Source organism: Pleurodeles waltl, chromosome 3_1 (genome assembly GCF_031143425.1).
Source record: "Pleurodeles waltl isolate 20211129_DDA chromosome 3_1, aPleWal1.hap1.20221129, whole genome shotgun sequence".
Lineage (NCBI taxonomy): Eukaryota > Metazoa > Chordata > Amphibia > Caudata > Salamandridae > Pleurodeles > Pleurodeles waltl.
Genome location: NC_090440.1, coordinates 797,498,839 through 797,518,556, shown reverse-complemented (window position 1 = coordinate 797,518,556; position 19,718 = coordinate 797,498,839). Strand labels below are relative to the sequence as shown.

At 40.5% G+C, this 19,718-nt stretch overlaps 1 protein-coding gene across 5 annotated transcripts in view; it reads right to left on the bottom strand.

Annotated features, from left to right (window-relative positions):
* The window catches only part of DENND2B (DENN domain containing 2B), a 916,594-nt gene that overhangs the window by 12,889 nt on the left and 883,987 nt on the right, over window positions 1-19,718 (bottom strand). For all 5 annotated transcript variants that reach the window (XM_069223658.1, XM_069223659.1, XM_069223660.1 and 2 more), the window contains 3 exons: window positions 19,368-19,479; window positions 9,808-10,047; window positions 767-853 (listed from right to left, as the gene is read on the bottom strand). In XM_069223658.1, coding sequence (XP_069079759.1) covers window positions 767-853; window positions 9,808-10,047; window positions 19,368-19,479 — 439 coding nt within the window. The remainder of the gene's footprint in view (window positions 1-766; window positions 854-9,807; window positions 10,048-19,367; window positions 19,480-19,718) is intronic.

Here is a 19,718-nt window from a genome sequence, read left to right as displayed (position 1 = left end):
CATTACCTCTACATGGTTATGGAACTACTGGATGGCTGGTAATATCCTTATAATGTATGGCAGGGGTACTTAATCCTTTAAATAATAGGAGACTAGGTGCATCACAAGCCACCTATTATATAGAAATTAGAGACACATTTGTATACAGGGATTGCGGATCCAATGCTATGTGTTATACACAAATATGTAACTGAAAGCCCTAGACTTGGCCAAATATTATATTAAAAATATTAACGGCCTGATTTAGAGTTTGGTGGACAGGTTACTCCGTCACGGACGTGACGGATATTCCGTCTACCATATTACGATGTCCATAGGATACAATGGAACTGTAATATGGCAGACGGGATAGCGTCACACTTGTGACGGAGTAACTCAATCCGCCAAACTCTAAATAAGGCTGTAGTCAGTTATTCTTGATGTTAAAAAATACTGAGCATTTTAAAAAACTCAAAAGAATGCAATTTGGACAATTTTTAGTACAACATCTTTTGTGGGGAGTCAGGGCCAAGAATGCAATAAAGGCTTTTGGAGTCACAATTTGTGCTCTTCTCTTCTCTAATGCAAAACCATGGTCTGTTCTTATCACTGTAAGCATGAGAACTTTAACTTATTCTCATCTAATCTGAGGTCATGATGTTGCAGTCTAACAGTGTGAGTAAATGGATATATCTAATGCAAGAAATTATTGTGATCCCGGAGTGTGTTCATGATATGAACTTGTCAAGTTGTATTTGTTAAATTATTCCACATGGAATTTACTTACCAAGACCTCGCAGAAATTTATTAACTCCACTTTGCTCGGTGTCTGGAAGCTCTTCTAAATACTGTTCCACCCTTTGTTCAAACAGACCTTGGAAAGCAGAACAAACAGGAGAGCCAATTATAAGGACATCTTTGGTCTCAAGAACACACAATAATTGGTAGAATAAGTTCCATCTTGTACAGTCTCTTCTGTCAACAAGAGTCAAACAGAAAAATGGCAGGAAAAAAACAACAGAAAATGTGGTTAAATAACAGACATGCTAAGTCTCCATGAACATACTCTCACTCAATTCAGTGGACATCAAATTTGAAATTAAATTTGCTGAATCATAAATTGATTATTACACCCTGCATATTCCGTCAAAGCAGAAATTTATCCCAACAATTTTTTTAATGGATTGAAACTGAGTATTTATCCATTCGATTTACCACTTGAACAGCTGCTAACATGATAATTAAACTGAGTAAGAAAGCAGTCATCTTCTTTACTGTGGTCTCCCAAGAGCCGGAGAGAAAATGAGCTCTTTATAATGTTTTAGCCAAGAGATGTAATGTTCCTCACAGTGTCTGTGGAAAGACATTTTCAAAGATAATTCTAGGACACTGTACTGTAATGTCTTGCATGCTTTAGGACAAACTCTTTTCGGATTCTAGAGGACTCTGTATCAGCTTGGTACACGCAGAGGAATAAAGATGTGTGATTTACAGCTCTGTGTGGCCCATAGTCATTGGTGGGTACCCAGGCTAAGGAGGATGCTACAACTGGCAACAAGATAGGGGTTAAGTAACCTAAAGATGAAAGTGCTCTCCTGGAGTGTTTGCTGTGACCCAAGCAAACTGCTTGTGCATGCCACATGTGCCTTTGAAGAAGTGCCTTCGTCAACGGTTGGCATATGTGGACTCAAAGTGCAACTCCAGCCGCTGTGAAGCATTTGAATGGAAAGAAGCCTTCACTAAGAAGCCTGCGTATCGGTGGTCAGGAAGCTACAACCAAGACCCTACTAAAAGGTACCGCACTGCTGTGCAAAATGAAGTTATACGTTGTATGGAGTGTTAACGCTAAAGGCGGATACAGTGTGTTTCACAAAGTGCTGCAAGGCAGAGATCCACCAGGTGCCAGAAAATACAAAGTGACATGTAGAAAGGAGGAAATAAATAACTTACAGAGCCCGCTAAAGATGGTCATCATGCCACAACATTCGACGGAGTGGCTCAAGAAGAAGTGCTCAGGGTTGTGCTTACTGAGCTGTCAATACCCAATGCAGCTGCTCATGAATCTGCAGAGTGGGGTTCAGAACAACTTCATAGGCTTTCAAAGAGCAAAGATTTGAAGGCAACAGTTGGATTTGTTAATATATGAATATGGCTCACACGTCAAAAGACTTCAAAGAAAGTTTGCACAAACATTTTTGTACTCCAACATCAGGGAGCACGCTACTCTCAAAATCAGTGAGTTCCCCAATGGTTCACAATGCTGCCACTTTCCTGAATCCACCACCACCTTTCGATACTGCCAAAAAGCAAAATATTGGTGATGGATGGACTGCTTGGATAGAGACATTTGAAGATTTCGTTGATGCACTTGAAGAGAAAGATAACAGGAAGCTTATCAAATATATAAAAAATCTTGCTGGTGATGGTGTGAAAGTAGTCATAAAGAAAATGTTGAGAATTGATAAAGAAGTCACGTACCGTCAGATCAAAAATGTGTTAAATCTTAAGTTCAATCCAGTTCCAAATGTTGATTATGAACAATACATTTTCAGTCAAGAGTCGGTGAAACAACTGATGAATTTATGGAAAGAATGGATGCACTCATCAAACAATTCAATTAATTTAAGGATGAAGAAGCCATGTGTCTTCGAGTTATTGATAGATGCTTGTCCGATTCACTCAGACGAAGAATACTGAGACAAACTCATTCTGTAGTGAGCGTGGATGGCTGCCAGAGCTGAGGAAGATGCTGAGAGACAAGCTGCTGACATGGAGGCTGTAGGTACCCAGAGTGAGCCAGTCATGAGTGTGAAAATTAATCAGAAGCAAAAGACTGTAGGACACTGAGTGATGTCTGCATATAAAAAGAAGTTGTGTTTTAGATATGGATTTTCATTTCCACACAAAGGAAAGTGTCTAGAAACATTTTGTGACGGCGTATAGATTGAAAGAAAAAGAAGGGCATCATGCGAAAGACTAAGGCCCATATTTATACTTTTTTAGCGCTGCACTTGCGTCATTTTTTGACGCAAAAGCGGCGCAAACTTGCAAAATACAATTGTATTATGTACGTTTGCGCCATTTTTGCGTCAAAAAGCAGCGCAAATGTGGTGCTAAAAAAGTATAAATATGGGCCTAAATGGCTGCCAGAATGTTCCAGAAGCAATGCTCGCCAAAGTGCATACTTGGGCTACATCAACGCCCATAAAGTGTCAAGGTTCATTTATAGCGACAGTGAAACATAGCAGAATTAAGGTACAAGCACCGATCTATGGGCCATATTTATACTCTGTTTGCGCCGAATGTGAGTCAAAAAGTTTGAAGCACATTCAGCGCAAACCTCACACCATATTTATACTATGACGCCCGACCCCGCGAATGTCAAAATCCCTCCATGTGCGTCATTTTCTGGATGCGGGAAACTGGCTTGCGTTAATGACATGCAAGGTAGGCGTTCCCGTCCAAAAAATGACTTTAAGACCTGTGCGCCTTATTTATAGTCCTGCGTCATTTTGACGAACAGGAGGGCCTTAAAAAACGTCGCCTAGTCTGATGTGCGCCGTTTTTTAACGCCTGAGTGAGGGCAGGCGTTAAGGGACCTCTGGGCTAATTTCCATGGTCCCTGACCATGGAAGCAGTCCACAGGGGCCCCTTCCCTGCCCCCAGGGACACCCCCTGTCACCCACATCCACCCCTGGAGGACACCCATGGATGGGGGGACCCATCCCAGGTAAGTACAGGTAAGTATTTTTTTTTTTCTTTCAGTGGCAGACGGGGCCTAACTTGGGCCCCCCTACATGCCACTGTGCCCAATGGCCATGCCCAGGGGACATAAGTCCCCTGGGCATGGCCATCGGGCAGGGGGGCATGACTCCTGTCTTTGCTAAGACAGGAATCATTTCAATGGGGGTTGTGCGTCAAAAAATGGTGCACGTCCGGTTAGAGCCATGATTTTTTACTCTAACCTGACTTGCACCATTTTTTGACGCACAACCCCCATTTACCCCTGCGCGGCGCTGCCTGGTTAGAGTAATTTTTTTTTACTCTGACCAGCCTGCACCGCCGGCTAACGTCAATCCATAAATAAGGCACCCACATGGTGCGTTGGAATGACGTTAGCCGGCGGTAACTTTTTTTACGCAAACCAGCGCCGGTTTGCGTCAAAAAGTATAAATATGGGCCTACGTGCTTCAAGGTATCGGCTCAAGTGCCTCTTTGCTCAGTTTCAAATCAGCTGCTGATATGGGACTGATTTCGGTGAACTGAAAAATTAATGCTCATCACAAAATAGTAAGTCAATTCCCTTTGTTGTTTCATGGTTTAGGAAAGCGTTATGAAAGTATGAGGGTGCCAATCCTGTTGCTCAGATTTAGACAAGTTACTTTTCATATCCAAGAAGCTGCTGAAAAATAACTTGAACCGTTACTCAAGCATGACATTATTGAGTGTCCCACTCGTCCAACACCATGGGTTTCTCCCATTGTAGTGGTGTCTAAAAAAGGACAGTGAAAGAGCTGTGCGCATATGCATTGACATGCAAATCACTTAATTGATTAGAGCAACCGCCAGAGCCACACATTGCTACCATGATAGGGCAACTGAATGGTGCCAAGGTCTTTTCTCGACTTGTTTTAAATAAAGGTTATCATCATTTGGAACTTGAGGAAAGCTGCAGGTTCGTTACAACCTGTTCTACACATGTTGTTTTGTTTAGATACAAGAGACATAGGGCCTGATTTAGATATTGGTGGATGGGTTACTCTGTCACAATGGAGACAGATATCCCGTCCACCGAAATCCAAAACCAATAGGACATAATGAAATTTAGATTTCAGCAGATGGAATATCCATCACAGTTGTGATGGAGTAACTCATCCGTCAATATCTAAATCAGGCCCTTAGTTTTGGTGTGTCATCGGCTGCAATACTTTCCCAAGTCGTCATTCGTCATACAACATGTTGTGAATACATTTAACTTTAGCAATGACATATTAGTTTTCGGAGTTACACAATAGGAGCACAATAAAGCTCTCACACAAGAATGTCAATTAATCAATGATGAAGGTTTGACTTTGAATGCAGGCAAGTTTGAGTTCTACAAGACAAAGCTGAAATTCAATGGCCATATCGTTTCTGATGGAGGTCTGACACCTGATCCTGCAAAAGTACATGCTCTGTCAAATGTTGATCCCCCAACGTTCTTTACTTGCACGGCCAGTTACTGTCCAAGATACATAAAAGACTTTGCCACTGTTAGTGCTTCACTACAAGAGTTGACAAAGAAAAAAGTTTCTTTTCAGTTGTCACAAGAATGTGAGAAAAGTTTCAAGAGTATCAAACATGCCACTGAAAATGCTATTGAAATGGCATACTTCAAAGCTTTATACAGAGGCTGTGGTTGACGCCAGCCCGGTCGTGTTAGGTGCTATCCTTGCACAGCATAGTGGATGCAATGGCATATTGCAGTGGCGTACCGTGGGTTGTCAGCACCCGGGGCAAGGCAAGTAATTTGCGCCCCCTAACCCGGGGCAAGGCAAGTAATTTGCGCCCCCTAACCCGTGGATTTAGTCTCTTCCAAGATGTTGCGCCTGGTACGGCCGGCACCCCCTGCAGCCCCCACGCTACTCCACTGGCATATTGTGACGTATGCTAGTAGATGTCTGTCTCAAACAGAACATGCTTACTCACAACCTTAGAAAAAAGGTTGGCTGTGGTATGAGCTTGTGAACATTTCCATGTAATTCTGTATGGAAAGCATTTTACGCTGGTAGATGATCATCAAGCTTTGTTCACCATCTTTGGTAATTCAAGAGCCAAGTTGCCTCCTCGCATTGAATGGTGGGGACTACGATTACAAAAGAACGATTATACAATTGTTCATTGTCCAGGAAAGGATCAGAATCCTGCTGATTACGTTTCGAGAGTGGCTATACGAGGTCATGTCACTCCATCCAAAACGGCCTACATTTACTTCCTTGTCAAGTCAAGTGGACCAGCTGCTATATCGTTAGCCCAGATTGTCACTGCCATGAGCCATGACAGTGACCTACATAAGTTAAAAGACATAATACACATCAGTTGTGGAACAAACACATTCAAGAGAATAGCCACCAATATTTCTGGCCTCCTTCAATCAATCAATCAATCATTTGTAAAGCGCGCTACTCACCCGCTAGGGTCTCAAGGCACTGGGGGGAGAGGGGGCAGAAGGAGCTACTGCTCGAACAGCCAGGTCTTGAGGTGTTTCCTGAAGGTCAGCAGGTCCTGGGTCTGTCATAGGTGGACAGGGAGGGAGTTCCAGGTCTTGGCCGGCGAGGTGGGAGAATGATCTGCCACTGGTGTAGTTCGGTGGATGTGAGGAACGGTGGCGAGGTTGGCGGAGCGGAGTTGATGGCTGGGAGTGTAGAAGGTGAGTCGCTCTTTGAGGTAAGCAGGGCCAGCGTTGTGGAGTGCTTTGTGAGCATGGGTGAGGAGCTTGAAGATGATCCTCTTGTTGATGGGGAGCCAGTGTAGATCTCTGCTTCACAACAGACATCATCTAATGGTGATTGTACTGGAATATTCACACTTACCCTTGGTTAAAGCTCTCTCATCTACGACTCACAAATGAGTTATTGAAAAACTAGATGGCATATTCGTGACATGGGGCATCCCAGCCATTGTAAAATCTGATAATGGCCGGCCCTTTAATAGTAACGAATTCGGAAAGTTCTTGGATCATCTGAACATAAAGCATCAAAAGAGTACACCTTTATGGCCACAGGCCAATAGACTTGTTGAGCGTTTTATGAGCACACTAAAGAAAGCAGTACAGCATTCAACTCTTGAGAAACTTAATTTGAAAACAGTATTGAATTCTACTCTGTGACCTTTTCTTTGGACTCCTCACTCGACCACAGGTGAAAGTTCTGCAACTTTGATGTTTGTGAGAGCAATGACAATCAAGTTACCTCAATGGACCGACAAAAGTGAAAACCTGATTTGTACAAGGGACTTGGTTAATAAGCAGAGAATGAAAGCTTATGCAGACAAGAGGCGACATACAAAAGACATCTCATTTAGAAATGGTGATTTGGTGATCTCCCGACAGATGCACCCAAGAAAATCTGATGCTCCCTGTGATGCTGAACCTTTCCAAGTGGTGTCTACCAAGGGACACATAGTGACTGCCCAGCACCCTGGGAAGTCAGTTACCAGAGACTCTTCTCGCTTTAGGTCTGTATTTCATCGATCTTGTAATCAAAATAGTGAAAGAAAGACTGACTTTGAAAATTCAGTGACTGCTGCTGACTCCTTACCAACTATAGCAATCCTTGGCATCAAAGATGACAGCTTCCAGTAACCAGATCGAGTCGTATGATTAAAGTGCCATGAATACTGCTTAAAGAGATATAGGGCCTGATTTACAGCATGGCAGAAGGAATACTCTATCACAAGCGTGACGGATATCCCATTCACTGTATTATGAACCCATAGGATATAATGGGATCATAATATGGCATATGGGATATCCGTCACATTTGTGACAGAGTATTCCATCTGCAAAGTTCTAAATCAGGACCACAGTTAAACATGTTTCTATATACACACACACTTATATCTATCTGTATCCATCTCCCTATCTAAAAATTGTACAGGGGGGGAGATGTAGTGTCTTGCATGATTTAGGATGGAACCTTTCTGGCCCCTAACAGACTCCATATCAGTGTGATGTCATTGTTAGAATAGAATAGAATAAAACCTTGATTTAGAATGTTGGAGTTCACAGGTACAGAATGAGGAATAAAGATGCGTGATTTACAGCTCTGTGCATAGCAAAGTCATTGGTGTTTACCCAGGGTGGGGAGGATGATACAGATACTCTTCTAGAATACCCATGCCACTGTATATCCAATGAAAATGAACTTTCATTTAAGTTGGAGGGTCACTTCATTCTATATGCCAGTGCAGGATTTCATCATATTTAACTAGACATGAAGTTACGTACTATGCCTGAGGGGGCGTCAGTTACTTGTGCTGGAGTGTTTTCCATCACACATGCCGGCAGGGACCCCAGCTCGTAAGTGACAGGGAGTTCCATGGTGTCCTTTTCTAATGATGAAGAAGGGGATCTATGTAAACCAGAAGAATGTAGCTCAGTTTACATCAGAAGGAGGTACCGCCATTAGGAGACGATCCCAACAGTGCTTGATTGTGCTGAAATGACTTATTAACCCCAAAAACATAATCATTTATATCCAACATGCTTGTCGACGCTTATGCCTGATTGTACAGACATAATGTATGTTTAGGGTTGGTGTCAGCAACTGATTTCAGTGAGGGTAACACCATAAGTGACATGGAAAGGGTCAGAGCAAAAATTAATGCAAGTGGAAAATGCCAGGATTTAGAAAATGGTATGACTATTTGTGCCATGGCAGAGTTACATAATAGATGCCATATGACAATACAATTAATAAATATAAACTTATAAAGTAGAACATTTCTGCCTGTTGGTTGAGGCTGAAGGGCCGCACCCTACACAGATCCTCATAGTAGCTTGCAAAAGCCTCCGCTATGGCTTTTTCAGATACCGCCTGCATGTCCCCTGGGCCCACCAATCGACACACCCATCTGGACTCTGCGTCCTTTCTTCCCAGCTAGGCAAGAAGCCTTTCTGCTTTGTCCATGGCATCACATAGATGGTGCAGGAATCATAACATTTGTGTGTTGATGCCCTCTTATGCCGTAAGTGTGTATTCCTCCTGTAAGAGGCGCACTTGTCATAAAGTAATGGGGTCTACGCCTAAGTTCCCTTCTATCTCCAACAGTCTGCCCTCTAGTTCTACCAAGCTGCCCTCTGACTTTCTTATTCTTTCGGGCGATTGGATTTTGGGAACTGTCCCTAAAAACTGTTTTGTAGACCTCCAACAGTGCTATTTTAGAGGTGACGGAGTTTTCATATTCTTGAAAGTACAGTTCGGAGTCCACACTCAGAGTAACGTTCACCTCCCGGTCTCTCGGGTCCCAGGTATGGAATTTCCAGTCCTTCCCCTCCCTACATCTCCATCCCACCCACAATAGCAAAGAGAAGTGGTCTAACAGGCCCCTGGCCATATAGTCTGCCTGGTGTATAGAAGCAATGTCTCCTGCCGGGGCGAAGATATAGTCCAGGGGAGAAAACACTTTGTGTGCACCTTTTATCTCATGTTCTAGTAATATCTCAAAGTCCAAAGTTTCTGAAGGCAAGTGAAGAGCCTACCGGCTGCTGTGTTGGAAAACCCAATCACTCTAATCTATTGATAAGTATCTGAGATGAAAAGACCTTGCCTAAATATCATAAACTATTGTTAGATGGGATTTGGTGTTGGCACACCATGACTTTTTTGGTATGTTGGACCAGCCTGGGTACTTATTGAAATGATTTGCGGTGCCTGAACATGGACTACTGCATGGCCATAAAAAGAATTACATACATCAACCATGTCTGTCCCAAAAATGTTGATGTGTGGGGGTGATGATCAAATACCATGGACTTGATTCTTCCATGGATGAGCATGCATAAATATTATGAATTCAGGTTTAACAGCCAGGGAGAATGTTCAATTTTAGAAGTGTGACACGAAGAGGTAATCGATTGTCTTGTTTAGGAAGGTATTGTTCGAGTGATCTACATTGAGAGCAGTGATCATGTGTGATAGCTACATTTGTGCAGTGATACACCGGATAACTACAAGATTGGGCAAAGTTAATGTTTTATAATGCCAATAAGATTTTTACAGTCTATAAAAGCAGTACTCAATACATAACATGGGCTTGCTTTAACTTATGTTAAAAAGCATCTCGTACCTTTTGCTCTACATTTTCGAAGCTCTCGGTCCTGAATAAATCCAGCAAACATCTGAGACTCCATAAAAACCTCTAGGAAGCGGCGAATGCTTTTAGAAGCCACAGACTTGCGGAAGGCATCCTTTTGGAAAGCACGTTCTCCCCGATCATTTTGAGTCAAGAAAAGAGAATAATGTCCAATTGTTTCCACAAAAAATCGGATGAAAACTTCTGATACTAATCCATTTAAGGTGTTGCACTCTGAAGAAAAAAAACATTGACCCACAAATTAACCAAGCAAATAACCAGTTCTACATTTCCCACAATGAAATGTACCAAACAACTATTTTAGATTAGCAAAAAAGCAAAGTGGAAGTGTAGTAAACAATATATTCTATTCAACACATATCACTTGTGAACTACAAGTAAATAAATACATTGTTGATGGCAACTTATTTTTTTTCAGACCATATATTGTACTGCAACAACCTCTCCCCAACTACTTGAACCTTTCAGCTCTGTTCCTCTTCGATATTATGATTGATTCGCATTCCTCAGTTGGTAGAACACAACTCTGCTATCTTCAGCATGCTCCATCGCTTGCCAATGTACTATAGGGCTTCCTCCCACTATGCTGTCCTCTCCGGCCATAGGTAATGGGTCAGTCGTTCTCTTGTCAAGGTGGCTGTCCTGCTGCCCTAGTTACACTAGACAATTTCTCTATGTGAATCTTGTTGTCTTCCCCACTTGCAACTTATATAGCAGATTTGGCTTTCCCATGATGTGAGCATAATGTACTCTTAGCTTCAAGGGCCCCAAGCCATTTATGCAGCTGTACTAACCTATCTTGTGCTGCAAGACCTGTCCATTCTGTGTAGGCAGATACATTTGAGATGGGCTGCTCCTTCTACGATATGAATCCCAGATCCATTTCCTCATGTCCTTTTAACTTTTGTTTTATTCAGCCATTTCTTGAAGCGCTTAAGAAACTAACGACTACATCTTCCCAACGATCTTAAAAAAAACAATAGTATTGTATCCCTCCCCCCCCATATAAACATGTTCCAGAAACGAACATTATTACGAAAAAATAGTTTTGTTCGAGTAGGCTTCTTGGATTGGGACACACATTTTTTCTTTACATATATTGGGGCGTATTCACACACTGCATGTTGTAGTACATTTGTAGTACTGCAATAGTACTAGTAAAATGCTACCAAATACTACTGACTAACCTACATGCGGAGGCTTATGCCTCTGCCTGTCTTATGTTTTATGTTTGGAGATCTCCACAATGAGGTATTAGTTTTATTAGTAAATGTGTCAGCAACAGGGGGAGTTGATGCAAAATTGGGAATATTTATGACTATACGGGAGGGGTTAAGGAAGGCCTAAGAAGAGGTTTAAGGTATGAAATGCACCCACAAAACAGTAAGCCTACTCACATTCATATACTGCACTTCTATAGTTATTACAGTCGGAAACAAAAGACCGAAAACAGCTGTAAATGTACTCCAAGTCAAGCTGGAGTAAGCACAGCACCACTAGTGTTTCAACACCCTCCCACAGAAAATAATGGAGACGGGCTTAAAATAAAGCCCCATACATACTTATGTTAAATTAACTTTTGAAAAATATAAATACATTTAATTTAATAATGTATAAATAAAACTTAAATATTAGTCTATTATAAAATGTTAATAACCTTCTTTTAAATGTAAACATGGATGTAACTTTAATGTTTAAAAAATTATTTGATTGATTTAAATTAATTCTATTCATTACTTTAAATACTTTTAAGTGATATTTGTTGTATCTAAATCACAAAAAAAGATTTGAGTTTAATTTATTGTATTAAAAACAGCATTTTTTTCTACATTTCAAATAAATATTTTCTATTAATTTACATTAATATTAACCATTAAAACATTTTTTCCTAATTTATTTTCAAGTTTAATAAACTTTGAAACATTTCAATATGCTTTCCCTCAGGGATATCTCTGGCTTGGTGGTGGAGACTTCCACCTATGTGTGACGAGTTACAAGTAATAATTTTACATTAATAAATTAGGCTCCAACCCTTGAACTAATGGGGAGAGGGACTCGTAAGTCTACACATTTGAGTGACTTTACACTCATATAGGGTGAACGGCCAAAAGCAGTAAAGTTAGACAAAAGTGAAAGTGTAAACGAACATATGTATATCTAGTCATGTGTAAGTTCACAGTTGAGATAGCCCTCATAAAGTCCAGCTGCAGTTTTCACCATACATTAGCAGTATTTACTTTAGCGCCTTCTTCAGTGAGACTGTTAAGCTAACCAGTCTGGTGAAGCGCACCTGGTAACAGACTGCTAAGCAAATCAAATGAAAATAACATAACTTCTGCAGTTCTAAAATACCCTATCATAATCATGACTTTAAAGATTCAATTTATTGCAGGTTAGCTCAGTATTAATATACATAGCTAGATTACCTGCTTCGTCCATTATGTGGGTACAGTGTTGTTTCTAGGCTGAGCCCTTTGCTTAGTTTAGCAAAAGTGTATATTTTAATCTACATGAGAATCAACACAACGCAATTAAAAAATCTTCATAATTCAATCATTAAATGTAACACTCTAATTACCTCTGCATTGAGGTGCCCTACTACAAAATCAGAAAACTTCAGTCGAAAGCACAGCTGCCCAGCTTATTTTGGGCCTATCTAGAGGAGACTCTGTTTCCTCTCATTTGTGGATTATGCACTGGATCCCCACTAAGAAAAGGATTCTGTTCAAAGCCTTAATTTTTATTCATTGAGGCTTCTGCAATCAGGGCCCGAGCTACCTGATCAGGCAAATTCTTCACTATACCCCCCTCTACGGCGCTTTGGTCGGCGACAGACCTTTTTGTTATGATCCCTAAGGTTCATCTGGAAAGATCGGGAGGTTGTTCCTTTTCGGTGCTGGCAGGCAAGACATGGAATTAGATTCTGCTCTCTTTGTGTTCTATTCAATGTGAGTCTCATTTTAGCGAATACCTAGAACTTATTTTTTCTTACTGAACATACTGTGAGAGGCTGTTTCTGATTTAAGCAAAGTAGTGCCGGGACACTACGTTGGAGTAGCTGTGCGCTCTATAAATTGGTTTCACTCATTCATTCATCAAAATCTCCATGGACATTTCAAATTTAATTTGAGGTGCACTGTTACTGATCTTCCATCACTGAGCAAATCCTACTGCCAATTGTTTATGAAAAAGACATTTCAGATGTACCAACTGCCAGTCTGCACTATGCCCATAGATGAAAACATATCCATGCTTGGTCTAGTACGGCTAGTGCCTGGTCCAAGGACATTCACCATGATACTCTGAGTCACTCTGAGGTAGGGCTTTTCATTAGCATAGACTAATCATAGCAGAATGTATGGCTGACACAACTTGGAAGAGTTCCAAAATGCTAACTTATTAGACATCATAATTTGATCCCACAACACAGCGCCCTTACTTGTGATTCGACCCACCCTGATCCATTTAGCATAAAGTGTCATAAAATTCAGCTGATGAGAGCCCCATGAATCAGAAAGTCTTTCCCTTGACTTCAGGGAGATCAGTAGCATAAACTCTTTCATGTAGCACCCCTGGAGAAAACGTTTGAGGGGGATGCCCAGCACCCCCTTAAAACCCAGAACTCTCAGACACTTCAAGACCACTATGCCTTAATGTCTTTCTATAATTTCCTTGTTATAATATTATAGAAGCCACATCTGTCAAACTGAACAATAAACCCGTAATCTAATTCCTGAGACACTGAAACAATGAACAATTATTGGAATACTGATGACAAAGTGCCAAATGAAAAGGTATGACATCCAATTTGGAGGAAGGAAGATATTCAGCTTGATAAACAACTACCCTGGAAGCTTTAAATACACCAACATAAAGGCATCATTCACAAATGGGAAGGGTGGATGGGTGGAAAGTCAGAAATATTCTCACATACTATTACTCCTATGCTGGCAGTGCTTAATTTGAACCACAAAAGTATACAAAAAGAGATTGATGGAATGCTTGAATTAATCTCAGCCACTGGTAATTACTCGGGCCACATCCAAGTCCATCCTTCGTGCACACCATGCCACCTCAGTTTGGACCCAGCCATATGCAAATCAGTCTTGACCCTGCTCCATTGGGAACAGACCAGGCCGAACTGCCAGGGCTCCAATGGGAACAGACCAGGGTGAACTGCCAGGGCAGGTACTCCCAGAACCAGAACACAAGCAACCCAGGACCAGTTTCGCAGAACTGTTAGGGTTCATCAGCCAGGAATAGTTTGGTTCCAGTGACAATGTGAACGGGACCCACGTCTGGGCATACCTGTCACATTTAGGGCGACACACAAAAGTATACAAAAAGAGATGGATGGAGTATTTGACTTAATCTTGGTCACCAAACCCCAGTCCATCGTTATTTGGCACACCATGCCTTCTCAGTTTAGAATGGTGCTGGAAAAACCCATGGGCACTCTTTTTTAGGGACCAACACTTATTTTTTCTTAACATACTTTGACCTAAAACAATAGAAAAAGCAAGAAAAAAGGAGGAAAGAAGAGAAAACCTGAAAACAACGACAAAAAGAGAAAGCAGGGATGAAAAACCTGTGAAACGAGATAATGAGGCAGGGAGTTTCTGGCAGAGGATTAACCAGCCTTAGCATTCTGCACACAGACCTTCCATAATGCCTGCTGTGGGCTTCGGGGCAAAACTGTGGGCCCCAGTATTTACTCTTTTACAAATTGCCACTGTATGGATCCATAGCTAATCCGAGGATCTGCCCTGAAATCCTGCAACAGAGATAAACGTTCACAGCCAGGCTGCCCTTTCTCTGCAGCTGTCCGCACTTTAAATATCTTCATTCATTTGTAAATGTTGCTCTTGTGGCTGCTCCCATAAGTATAATATTTTGCCCATGAAGCAATCAGAAGAAAAATTTATAAATACTATTGCGCTTTGCAACATTGTCGTACATGCAGAGTTCTTACGCTGCATTTGGCAAAATAAAATTTTACATTTATACTTTTTTCTGACTGCTCCATGGGCATAATATTCTCCATGTAGGACAAACCCCTTTGCCAACACAACTAAACACGGAAATATGCCTGCTTCTTTCCTACCGAGAATACATCCTTACTTTGCCTTTAATATGAGTAGTTTCGTTCAAGAATGTGGGCTGGGGGGGGTCTACCTTCAAGTTAGAGCTGGCTACATATTAACTTACACATTTGTGATGTTCTCTACCTGAAGCACTCCTATTGGTTGACTAGAATGTCCACATGTCTGCTCATAATAATACATTTGCAAACACACCTTACGAATGCAAAATTATATATATATATATATATATATATATATATATATATATATATATATATATATATATATATATATGTTTGAATCGGGCTGTGCGTATTTGAATTTAGAAACAAGTTTTTGCGCACAAAAGCTCAGTTTAGGCCCAAAAAAATATTGAGAATCTGGCTCATATCGATATGACATCCTCGGTTTAAAAATGCAAATGTATGATAAACTAAAATGGTCCAATCTATTCTTGATCATATAATTTGTCTCATTTTCAAAGGTTGCTGTATATTCACTTTCCTAGGAGACCATTCGTTTTGGATCGCACTTAAACCTCTTTCCATGTCTTCCAAAACAACAGCTCTCTCCTACCCTTTATATTTTATTAGCACCTCTCGCCTCCCCTTAATATTTAAATTCCATAGTGTTAATAGCCGGATACTAAGATCACTCCCTTAACGTAGGGTTAGCCTGTCTCATGTAGGAGGCAACACCCATTAGTGGCTACTTTTCTCAGCAAGAAGTAACATGTGAAGGAGCTTGTTGTCTGTATGAAATAATCCTAGTTCGAGAGGAAAACACCCCCAAAGGCATAGAAAAGCCTCCCAAGGCAAAATAAGGGTGATCAAAACAGGCCAGGTAAGCATTAGATACATTTGGAAGAAAGATAGGCTGGTCAGGAAGACAGCACAAATCAGGACTGAAGGAGGAACAGGGCTGACATGCTCAGTGACCAGACCCAGAAAGCTGGAACACAGGAACCAAATGCAATGAAATTGTTAAAAGACTGGATTTTGAATGCCCTAAGATGCAGTGAAATGTTTATCTTGGGTGCTTTAAGTAGTGCTTGACAGGAAGCAGAAAGTTAAAGCCAGAATGCTATGTTCAATTGGGCTGGGGGAGAAAAGGATTATTAGGCAGCCATCTTGGAACTGAGTCTAACCTCCTGCAAAAAACAATTGTATTATGTAAGTTTGCGCCGCTTTTGCATCAAAAAGCGGGGCAAATGCGGCGCTAAAAAGTATAAATATGGGCCCCAGTCTCTTCCAGCAGGTCGAAATGAGAATAATGGTCCCAAAGTGGTTGGGGTCATGCTGTGACTAGGTCAAGCAACAGGCATGCACGGTCCAGCGATGTGCAGGCATCTCTGAGGGATGCCCAACGCAGGTAAGTGAGGAAGGCACATGAGTATGACTTACCAGCAGAGCGCAGGATCGCAGGGACATGTGGGACCATGAGGAAGAAACACTTCAAGCTCCGTCTGCTGTGTGTGTGTGGATGCTGGGACTCCCACACATACGTTCACTCTTCCCTCTGCTGATTGGGTGCCCACCATTTAATCTCTACATTGGTAAACCTTTGCTCACACAGTCATCATTCTGCCCTGATAACTATCAGCCTGCTGTCAAAAAGGATCTCAAATGGCTAATTGATTTAGTTCAGCAAGAAAACTCCAACTAATAGGATACTTCTAAATTATTTCAGTCTACAGTTTGCATACAGGAATGGGTCTGTATATTAATCTCATCTCCCTAACTATATCAAATGTGTCTAAATGTACTAGTCCATTTCTCCTGTTTAGGACTACTGGTCAGGTTCAATAGGGGAGAGTACAATGTCGATCATGATCTCAATTGAGGCAGATCTTCCTTAATCAGCATAAAACAACAGATAAATACAGGCCCTTGTCTTTGATGGTCACCAATCCCAGAAAAATAGGCTCTCCAGGTTCTGCAACGTCTCAAGTGTGCTTTAATATCTATAGCAGATATCCTTAAAAACTTGTAAGTCCATTTCTCCCAAATATATTGCACCAAGTCATTTTTATCATTCTGTATGCTTACAATGCATTCCACCGGGATGTATAATTTTAGTTGTGGTTAAATGTTGGTAAACAAATGTTCTTGTCATTAAAACTAGTTTAGGAAACAAACTGTGATTTAATGCACATATTTCTTCTTTCCTTAGATATTCCACCCAAAAATAATCCTGATTTTCTGTATCAACTGCTGACCTCTTCACAGTTCTAAACACTGTTACTTCATGGCTTATATGAGATTAAATTGGAGCAGCACACAAAATGGCAAACTTCTAAACTTTTCATCCCACACTTCAATCAATTTCCTCTATCTTCATTTTGGCCTACTGCACCCTGTTAGCAGGAAACATATTGAAGACGTAAAGGAAGTATTCAACAGGCCATCTTTTAAACTTTGTGTACCCTGTAACAACTCTGTGATTCCAGATGTAATAATTTAAAATCAATTAATGAACACTTAGTAGGATTTATATGATATACATAATAAAAAGTCTATACCTTAGCACCACACCTTAAGGTCAGTAATTTTAAGGTGCATATTTCCAAAGATATAACCTTTGACACCAGTAGGAAACATCTGCTTTAGGGAGCCTTCCAACTTTTATGAGCTCTATCTGTAACATTTAACAGCTTAAGAATTTTTACTTTTCATGTGCAAGTGTCAAGATAATAAAAATTTACTTAACAGCCCATTCAATTAAATTAGTCACCAGTGTGAACGCTGAATTTATTACTAACAATTTTTATGTACTTTGAATCATGAATCTGCATAGAATTTGACTAAACATAGAAAATAATGTGCGACATGGAAAATGTGCCCACATGAGTTGCCCTCATTAATCACAAAGTGTTTTTATTAAAGGCTTATTAATATTAATTGAAGTACCTGCATTGAGAAAATATAGCAGAGTGATATATTAATGATTTTGTATTATGTATTTGGTTTATTAATTATAGGCCTTGAGTGAGCGAGGTTAGGGGCTAGTTTGCACAGCCTCATGTTAAGCTGCACTGTTCAAATAGAATTTGTGGGAATGTAGGTCTAGAGAAATTAATACACATATTGTTTTTCACTGAGTTGACCAAACGTCAGCAGATATCTTTAACTTTCTCATGAGAACTGCCTGCTAGAAGATCTTGTATTAGTAGATGATACAATGTATAGGTTGCTGCGGGAGACAGCGATCTTCCCAGGAGCTAACAATGGATGCACTGACTGGAGTACAGATGGATACAAAAATGTTACCTGACGAGCCTGACTGCAGGAACAGGATAAGAGGAGCCAATCCTCAACATGCGAAAAACACTTTAGTTATATCTTATATTTGAGAATTAATCCTTATTGGACTAATTGTAGACGTACGATTCTTTGACCAATGGCAACGTGGGAAGTTCTTCAAACGATTTTAAGTTAGCCCGACTGCACAAGGAGAGGTGTGTTCATTTCCTATTTCAATTTTCCTCCAGAGAGGATTATATCTTTAACTGTATTACTTAGACTTCTGATGCTGAATGTTGATCGTTTAGATATTGCTTTCCAAATGGTCCAGATAGCTTAGAGTCTCTGGTTCTGAATCATTCCCTTCATGGCCCATAGAACAGATATCCAACTGACGAAGATAATCGCAGCTTGCTGATCCATACTGAGGAGCAGTATAACAAAATGCTATAGTTCTTGTTGTAAGTTTGTCTTTTGTTTCTAGGTAACAACTGCTATTTTGATAGAGCCATAGTTAATGTTTTACAAATTTATGTTGACTAAACTGTTTTGCATGAAGCCCAAACATGCTATTCTAATCGGAATGTTAGTAATGGAAACTCTGACAAGTTAACTGGTTGCTATTAACTAATAATAATTGATGTTGCTCTGTTGCTGAATCTATATGTATACTATTTCTCTTGTGCAGTCATTCTTGCTATTGATTTGTACTGTAACTCTCGAATGTTTAGTGATCAATGCACTAGTTAAATTGAGATTCTTTAGAAGATTTGGTCAACCAGTGTTCTTGTATGTGTATCAGATGGTTTTGAGACTAATTTACATGAAATTAGCATTGTTAATATAGGGAAATAAACATTTTAACTTCTACATAAAGCTGTGGTTATTCATGGCCATGTGGGTCAAGGAGTGTGAAGATTATGATTCCAAAGAATAACTGATGATGTTTATCGATTATGATGATATAATGACATTGAATTAGAGACTTATGGTGGAATCACTTTAAGCATAGTCAAAAGGTCCATCCAACCTCTAACACGTCCCCTTATAAATTAAAATTAGAAAAACAAACAAGGACAGATGCGCTAACACCAGTCATATGAGGACGATCTGTCAGGTTGGACCTATCTGTATGATGAGGTAGATTTTGTCACAGCTCTGCTCAGGGGTAGGGATTAATATGCTCATAAAATCAAACACCACGTACCATCATCAGAGTCACTGTCTGAGTCTTGATTAATTAGTTCATTCTTTCGCTCCAGAGCCTGCTCCAGAGCAGCTTGCAGTTTCCTTGGCAGAAGTGCATCCTCGTCATCCATCTAGAAAGAAATATAGCAAAGTAATGCAAAACCTTGAATTAGTATCTCAAATTAAAAAACAGTAACACAGTCATGGTCACTCATAAACAAAAAAGCAAGCAGGTCTTACAATTTGGGGCATGTGGATTGTTTTCTACTCTCCTGCTTCCAGAAGTCCTTTCCTTCTGGCGACCTTAAGCCCGGTATTAAAGCCTGTGATGGCTAGTGAGGAACCACAGAGACATTCTGAATGAATAATT